Here is a 7,918-nt window from a genome sequence, read left to right on the forward strand (position 1 = left end):
TCTGTTTTACAGGAAAGATCTCGTGTAGGAATGAAAGTGCTTCCCCAGGTTAAGACTCGAGATTGTGTTCAAAACGAATGAGTGATGAACGTTATCGAAGGCCTTTTCAAGATCTAGACCTAGTATGGCTCTCGTGTCCCGCGTATTACAGTCAATAATGTCATGCTTGATGAGCTTCATCGCGTCCTGCGTCGACAGTCCGACCCTGAAGCCGATCATGTTGTGCGGGTAAATGTCGTGGTCCTACAGGTAGCGTGAAAGCCTGTTTAGGATTGCGTGCTCAGCAACCTTCCCCACGCACGATGTGAGCGAAATTGGGCGGAGGTTATCGAGGCTGGGCGGCTTGCCTGGCTTGGGGATGAGAATGGTGTTGGCCGATTTCCACATTTCCGGGACTTTACCGCTGCTCCATGTTTGGTTAATGATGTCCGTTAGGTATTCGATGGACTTTTCGTCCAGGTTCCGTGGAGCTTTGTTTGTGATCTTGTCCGGACCCGGAGCCGATCTGCCGTTGAGGGCATGGAGCGCCTGCCTGATCTCCTCAATCCCGAATTCTGCGTCGAGCTCAGGGTTGTCGGAGCCTTCGTAGTCAGGGGAAGGTGGTGTAGGGCCCGATGCGACTGATAGGTACTTCTTCACTAGTTTGGATAAAATTTCATTGCTCGAATATTCTCGCTTTGCTGTGTGTAGGGTGCGCGCCAGTGTGTTGCGTTGGTTGGTTTTAGTGTTTGTCTCGTCGAGGAGATGCTTTAGGAGGTTCCAGGTGCCCCCGTTGCGCAGCTGCCCGTCGATCGAGTTACGCACCTCATCCCATTGTTGTTAAGAAAGGGCTCTGCAGTGTTCCTCTATAGTTCTGTTAATTTCCGATATCTTTTTTCTTAGCCTACGGTTGAGCCGTTGTCCTTTCAACCTGGCGAGGAGCGACTGCTTCGCCTCCAACAGGTGAGCCAGACGGCTGTCCATCTTTTCCACTGGAAGATCGGTACAAACCTCTTTGGTAGTAGCTTTGATGTCTTGTCTAACCTGTACAACCCATTGTTCGAGGCTAGGCTTCTCCACACACTCCGTTCGCTCTTCCCTAATTTTACGAAATTTGTCCCAGTCTGTGTACTGGAACATACGCTGTCTCTTCTGCTCGACTTGGAGGTGCGTGGCCAAGATGTAATGGTCGCTACCAAAGTCTACCCCGAGGTTCGTTCACTTGACGGCTGCATTGCTCCTGACAAAAGGGAGATCTGGTGTCGTGTCACGGCTCGACGATGTTCCACATCTGGTGGGGAATGCTGGGTCCGTGACTAGCATCACGTTTAGGTTTATAGCCTCACGCCAGAGTTCCTGCCCCTTGTTGGTGTTATATGAGTAGCCCCAGGTGTGGTACGGCGCGTTGAAATCACCAGCTATGATCAAAGGGGAGTCGCGCGCTAGTTGCGTGGCCTTGGTGATTAGGGCTTTGAAGCGTTGTCAGATAACAGATGCCTTGAATAATTCTTGAAGTCACGTGTCACCACGAGCGACGTCACACTGCGGACACGACTACGTAGGCGCAGAGGCACGAGTACGTCACCGTCCGGCTTGGAGCGGGCGGCCGCGAGAAGGAAAAACCGCTATCGGTTTGAAATTTCAGATCTTTCCGCAGCGCGTAGCGATGTAATACTTTTCAGGCATGATTGTTATCGCGCAATGTATACTCTGCGCTCGTCAGTTAAAAATGGCCAGAACTGGCAAGGGGCCCTTTAAAACAATAGGTTGGTGGTTACAAAGCATAGAAATTAAAAAAGAAAGTTCGCATTGTTCACTTTCTTTAGGAGTCAGGAGTTCAAAACTTTGCTAAGCTCATGCCACACACACAACTGCAAGTGGCCAGGACGACTGCAATCAGGCTACAGGGAAGTGTGTCGCAAGTGTTCCAGAGTACTGAGTGACAGGTTGGTAAAATGTTCCAACTTTCGAAGTACCATCGCCATTTCCGAGCGAAGTGACGACGACGACGCACTGGCATCCTCTGCCCGGCTTTGCTGAGTGGTCAACTGGTGTGACGCGGTCGATGTTATCGTGGCGCCGATTCCAGCAATCTCGCCCTTTAAGTTGCGCTCGCATGCTCCGAGCTCGCGAGAGATCGCAGCGAGCGTTGCTTCTTGGCTTCCGATTTTTTCTGCGAGGTCACTTAACTGGCATTGGATCACTGGCAGCAGCTGGTCGCAGCTGGAATCCCCTAGCCTCGCCTTCAGTTCTTCAAGAGCTGCGTTCACGCCTTCAAGTGTAACTGCTCTAAGCTCCGTGGATGGGCACTCCGTGACCACGGAAGTAACACCGGCACGGCAGCCGGTGGCGTAGTGCGCTGGCAGGTCTCGGTGCTGGACTCCCTCGCCGCATCGCAAACACTCCACGGTGTGAAACGTGCATTCCTTCTCGTAGTGCTCCAGAATGCGGTCCAAGGTGCCCGTGTACTCGCAGCCGTGCTCTTCGTTCCAGCAGTACACCTTAATAGAAAATAAAGTACATGAATAACACATATTACAATTTTTCGATGACAAACTATTTTTACTAAAGGCGCGTTGTATCGTGGACACTAACAATGAGAACGCATACAAGGTCCTGAATATTTAGCTGCGCCTGTAAAAAAAAAAGATTTTGAGCTCACCGCTGCACTTTTCAAGCTGAAATACTGCAGAACGATCGAATTTTGGCGTTGACGTCGTTTAGTACAATACGTGGCCCATTCAGTTATTTACTTATTCGAAATACATTACAGGCCCGAAAAATTGGCATTGGGTAAGGGAAGCTCCAAAAAAATTACATAGTACGAAGAGCATACAACTATACAGAACATAAAGCGCTTTGTGAATAATGCAAGGAACAATCAAGTTTACACAAACTCGAAAATTCTCAGATCAAGAAAAGAAAAAAAAAAGAAGGCATACAAGAAGGAACGCAGATAAGAAGTTATTTAAAGCAAGAAATGAATGTTTACGAGGGAATTCTTCTTTAACTTCAGCTACCAGGATATAGGGAAGGTCGTTCCACAAGCGGATGACACGTGGAAGTGCAGATGAGTTAAAAGCGTCTGTTTTACCATAGATGCGCATGAACGAAAGATGATTATGCAATCTTCGTGAGGTGAATGGAAAAACTTGCAGAGCTATTGGTGAAGGCGCTAGTCCATGAACGTACTTGTTGAACAGCAATAAAAGTGCTACATCACGACGAGTCTTCAAAGAAGGAATTGATAAATTACTTTTATTTGCGTTATACTTTTGTTGCCGTTGTAATTTTGTGAAATGAATTGAGCGGCTCTATTCTGAACTGATTCTACCATAATGGTTAAATAAATTTAATGATGGGACCATATTAAAGGAACAGTCAAGTTTAGGGCGAACAAATGTATAAGCTAATCTGCGCACATTAGTCGGCGTTTTACGGAGGTTGCTGCGTAAACATCCCAAGGATCGGGAGGCATTTCCGCAGATGTTGATATGTGTAGTCCACGAAAGATTTGATGTCAGGGTTACGCCTAGATATTTGATACAAGCAACTACAGGCACAGGATTGTTAATAATATGGTATGAAAAGTTGGAAAGGAAATGTTTGCGAGTGAAAGACATTACATTTATCTCGATTAAGCGACATTAACCAGGTCCTACACCAACTGCTGATAAGGTCAAGATCATTTTGAACTTTTACGTGGTCATCAGTACTAGCAATTGCTCGTTAACTTATACAATCGCTAGCAAAAATACGCACATGTAAAGATGTTATTCGGTAAGCCGTTTATATCAGGAAGAGTAGCGGACCGAGGACACTGCCCTGTGGCACAACAGAGGAAACGTAACAGCGGGAAGGAAAAATTGTTAACCACGGTGAAATGCTGCCGATTGGTAAGAAAGCTCCGAATCCAAGATAGCGCTAGTGAATCTAAGGACAAAGAAGACAGCTTAGAAATTAGCTGGCAGTTAGTTATGCGATCAAAGCCTTTTGAAAAATCTAAAAAAAACGTGCAGCGAGTTTGCAGGTTTCTGTCGAGATTAAAATTTAATTAAGTCGTGAACTCAAATAGTTACGTGTCGCGCGATAAACCCTTCCTAAATCCATGTAGGTTTGCAAGAAAAAAAGTTATTCTCTAAATGATCGTAAATATGGGAGCTGATTATATGCTCTAGCATCTTACAGCAGAAGGGATTAAGTTATACCAGTCTGTAGTTTAGTGGTAAATTTCTATTGCCACATTTAAAGATGGGAATGACCTTCGCGATTTTCCAATCTTGGGGAAGCTTTCCTGTTGATAGCTATTTCCCGAATATATGAGACAATATTTTACTCGAGACTGATATCATGTTTTTTGTAATATCTTTGAGTTTATGTCGTCAACGCCTGCTGATGCGGACACTTTCAGATTATTTATAATGGATGCGATGCCGTCGACAGTAATGTCAATGGGCTGTAAAAAATTGTATTCAAGATCAGCTACCTCAGGCACGTTTGAATCGTATTCTGTGGTGTGTACTGACGAAAAAATGAATTGAGCACGTTTGGACAGTCATGGTCTGGAATTGGAATGTGGTCGTTATCATGCAAGATGATGTTACTGTCCTGTCGCTCCGGACGCACCGATTCCCAAAATTTTTTGCGCTGGTTGTGAGCAGGGATGGCAAATCGTGCGAAAAGTAATTCTTTCGGGCAGCGCGTACTCTAGCGCAGTAGCTTTTCAAGAAGGCGCTGTATTTTTTCGAAAATATTGGAGTGCACGCGCGTTTAGCGGCCACGGGTTAGTGAACCAGTGTTTATAATTCGCTATTTTAATTAACGGAACATGTTGGCTAACCAGTGTTGTTAACTTGTTTTTGAACAAAGCCCAGTTATGTTGAACTGTTCGGTTACTGAAACAAGGACGTAATACACTAACAAGAAATGTTTCATGTTCAGCGTTAATAACACTGCAATTACTTCCGCTATAGTCACGAAATATCTTAGTTGTGGCAGCAGAAAAATGGGTCGGGACTTTAAGGTTTACTTGCATTAATTTATGGTTACGGAAACCATCTAATTTTGTTATTTTTCAACAGTATTAGGGAGCATTCTCAATACTAGATCCAATATATTGTAAGCACGAGTGGGCTGAATGACGATCTGCGACAGGTTGAAATCCAATATTAAGGCAATGAAGTCTGAAGAAAGGCGGCAGGTCGATGACAACTGCTTCGAGCTTATGGAGGGAAGATTAAAGTCGCCGAAGAGAAAAATACTTTCAGTCGGACAAGCCCTAACGGCGCGAGTTATGCTGTTTCGAGGGTCGCGCTAACAAAAAAAAAGCAACCTAATACTTTTTCTGAAGGAGTCACGCATGCAACCCAGACAATTTCTAGATTAGTGTCGGAATCAATTAAAGGGGATGTTACCCTCCTCCTAACGCCTATAACTACGCCTCCGCCTCGTTTGCTAGTGCGATCAAATCGGTAAATATTATACGTGGTGTGTATGGGACCTATTTTATTGTCTCAAATGTCAGCATGGAGCCAAGTTTTTGTGAAGATGATAATGTAAGAACCTGTATCGTCTAGGAAAGGAGAGACTTGATGGAGCTCGCGCACAAGGCATCGAATATTAGTAAATGATATCGATAGCGACGGTAAGATCCAAAGTTCTGGTGCCTGCTGGGAGTCATGGGTCCGAGTTGTATGCTTCAGCTACCTGCTCAGCTGCTCTAATGTGCTAGTGACGCCGTTGTACACGTAGGTTGCACCGTCTATGCGCATTCTGTCGACGCTGAGCTTGAAATGCTTCTTTCTCGCCTTCGCGAATTCGATCAGTGTTCTTCTTGCTTCTCGAATTCTTGGTTTGCCTGGATTCTAAGAAAGAAAATGCTAATTTGCCTGCGCTCGTGGGGATTCGCGCTGCTGATGCAATGGCGCAAGCAAAAACTTGTGTCGCCACATGTCGTCACCTGCAGAAAGCAGCGCTTCGGCGACGGCAGTAGAGGGGGCAACACGCGGCAGCCCTCCCTGAAATGCTGCTGTCTGCAGATGACGTCAGGCGGCGAAACAAGCCTGTGCCAGCGCCGGCATTTCAGACGCCATTTTTTCCCACCGACGAAAACAGTTTCTCATCTTTGTATTAAAAAACGCGCAAATAATCGCGCCAAGTGTTATAATAAACGAAGTCCACGCCAAAATGCGATCATTCTACAAAAGTGGAGCATGAACAGTGCGTGATGAGCGCAAAATCTTTTTTTTTAACACGCGCAGCCAAATATTCAGGACCCTCTACTTACGTGAAGTCCGATGTTAACCAACGTATACGCGATATTCTATAGGCAATATGCTCAAGATTGCCCAAGCAGTATCTGTCGTTCCCTGAATATTGAAAGGCAGCAAACATGAACAGTAAGTTAAGGCGAATCACTTAATGGGGCTTTTAAAAAGCAGTACAGCTACTCTAACACAAAACAGCAGGTTTGGTAAGCCAGAATCGAGGAAAGAATGTGCCCTACTTCGACTATTATTCCGGTTTTTAACTCACGCACGACGAGGGCAGCATTGTTGTTGTTGTTCACCGCATTGTCGTGCGGTGAAGGCCGCCAGGGGCTACTCGCTTGCTCGCAAGAAGAATGCGCTCACCCAGTAGGGGTCACGCAGCTTTTACAGGATGGTTGGTAGGGGGAAACAGGGTGGGCGGCAGTGGTTGAGGGACAATGTCTTAAAGTAAAACTTTGAAGCAGAAGCAATGTCGGTAGCAGCGCTATTGTTGAGAACAATCACTAATTAACTTATCTAGGCCATGTACCCAACATTCATTCCTGATGTTCAAGTGCGAAGTACAAGAGAAGGAATGTTATTCTTTCAATAGGAGGTGGCCATTGATCCCTACAGGAAGTGGGCCAATATTGCAATTTCACTTCAAATGTCGCGTCGAAACGACAATACCAAAACGTCAGTGTGACGTCGGACATATCAGATGATTAGATTTTTTTTGCATTTCGCTCTCTTGATCTATCACACTAAAAAATGAAGAAATAGTGAGTTTCAACACAATATTCCACATGAGCCTTCATTGAGCTGGTGTTGTAGTTGGTGATTTTTGATAGACACAGAAAGGAATGTTTAGTCAATCTCAATTACTATATTGAAGTTCGGCAATAGTAAATCGGGCACTCTTACCCATTAGGCATGCCGAAAAGAAGTAGCGCAACGAACGCTAATGCAGAATTCCCATAGTCCCCCCTTCTCCCTCCACCCCCAAAAACAACTCCAAAAATTGTCTTTGCCTGCTCACCTTCAACCGATTCGCTATCCTGGTAGGGAATTCATAACCGACGCACTCCGCTTCTTCGAATTGCACTTGATCCAGTGGACACTGGCCAACGCCCCCCTCGAGACTGGATGCGTCGCAAGATTGGCACAGAGCGTGCGAGCACGGCAACAGCACCGTCTGTTTTGGGATCATGTGGCAGAGGCCGCATACACGTGAGTTCGGCACCTCGTCGACGAACCGCGTCGGTCGCCAGTTGACGCCGGAGACGACGTGGTCGCGAAAACGGTGCACTCGTCCCTGTCCCTGCTGCGGCATGGCGGTGTCTTCAGACACGAATGCTACGCTCGCTCAAGAGCGCGGTGGCTTTTTCAACCGAAATTATCGCTTCTGAGTCGTGTCATACACATTGGCCGAACCTTCAATCGGCACAGATAAAATGACCCCTGTGCCCAATATCGCGTACAATTCCGAGCACTTTTCGCATCTTAAGCTTTGTAACGCGGTGAGGGACAAGTGCTGCGTCATCGCCGCCGACAGCCGTTCCAGGTATCTACCCCGGATTGCGCCGCAGGGGGTGCATATAGATTGTGCTTCTTTTTCCATTATCATTTGCCGCCATCCCGCTATTCGATATGGCTAGGCAACTGAGTCACGACGAGAAAGTGACGGATTC

At 46.3% G+C, this 7,918-nt stretch overlaps 1 protein-coding gene across 1 annotated transcript; it reads right to left on the minus strand.

Annotated features, from left to right (window-relative positions):
• Window positions 1-1,511: 1,511 nt before the first annotated feature.
• LOC135904982 (uncharacterized) lies at window positions 1,512-7,710 on the minus strand. The gene is made up of 2 exons (XM_065435975.2): window positions 7,267-7,710; window positions 1,512-2,480 (listed from the first exon to the last, which is right to left on the minus strand). The coding sequence occupies exons 1-2, from the start codon at window positions 7,558-7,560 to the stop codon at window positions 1,881-1,883; spliced, it is 894 nt and encodes a 297-aa protein (XP_065292047.1). The 5' UTR covers window positions 7,561-7,710; the 3' UTR covers window positions 1,512-1,880.
• Window positions 7,711-7,918: the final 208 nt, after the last annotated feature.

Source organism: Dermacentor albipictus, chromosome 6 (genome assembly GCF_038994185.2).
Source record: "Dermacentor albipictus isolate Rhodes 1998 colony chromosome 6, USDA_Dalb.pri_finalv2, whole genome shotgun sequence".
In the NCBI taxonomy this organism is placed as follows: domain Eukaryota; kingdom Metazoa; phylum Arthropoda; class Arachnida; order Ixodida; family Ixodidae; genus Dermacentor; species Dermacentor albipictus.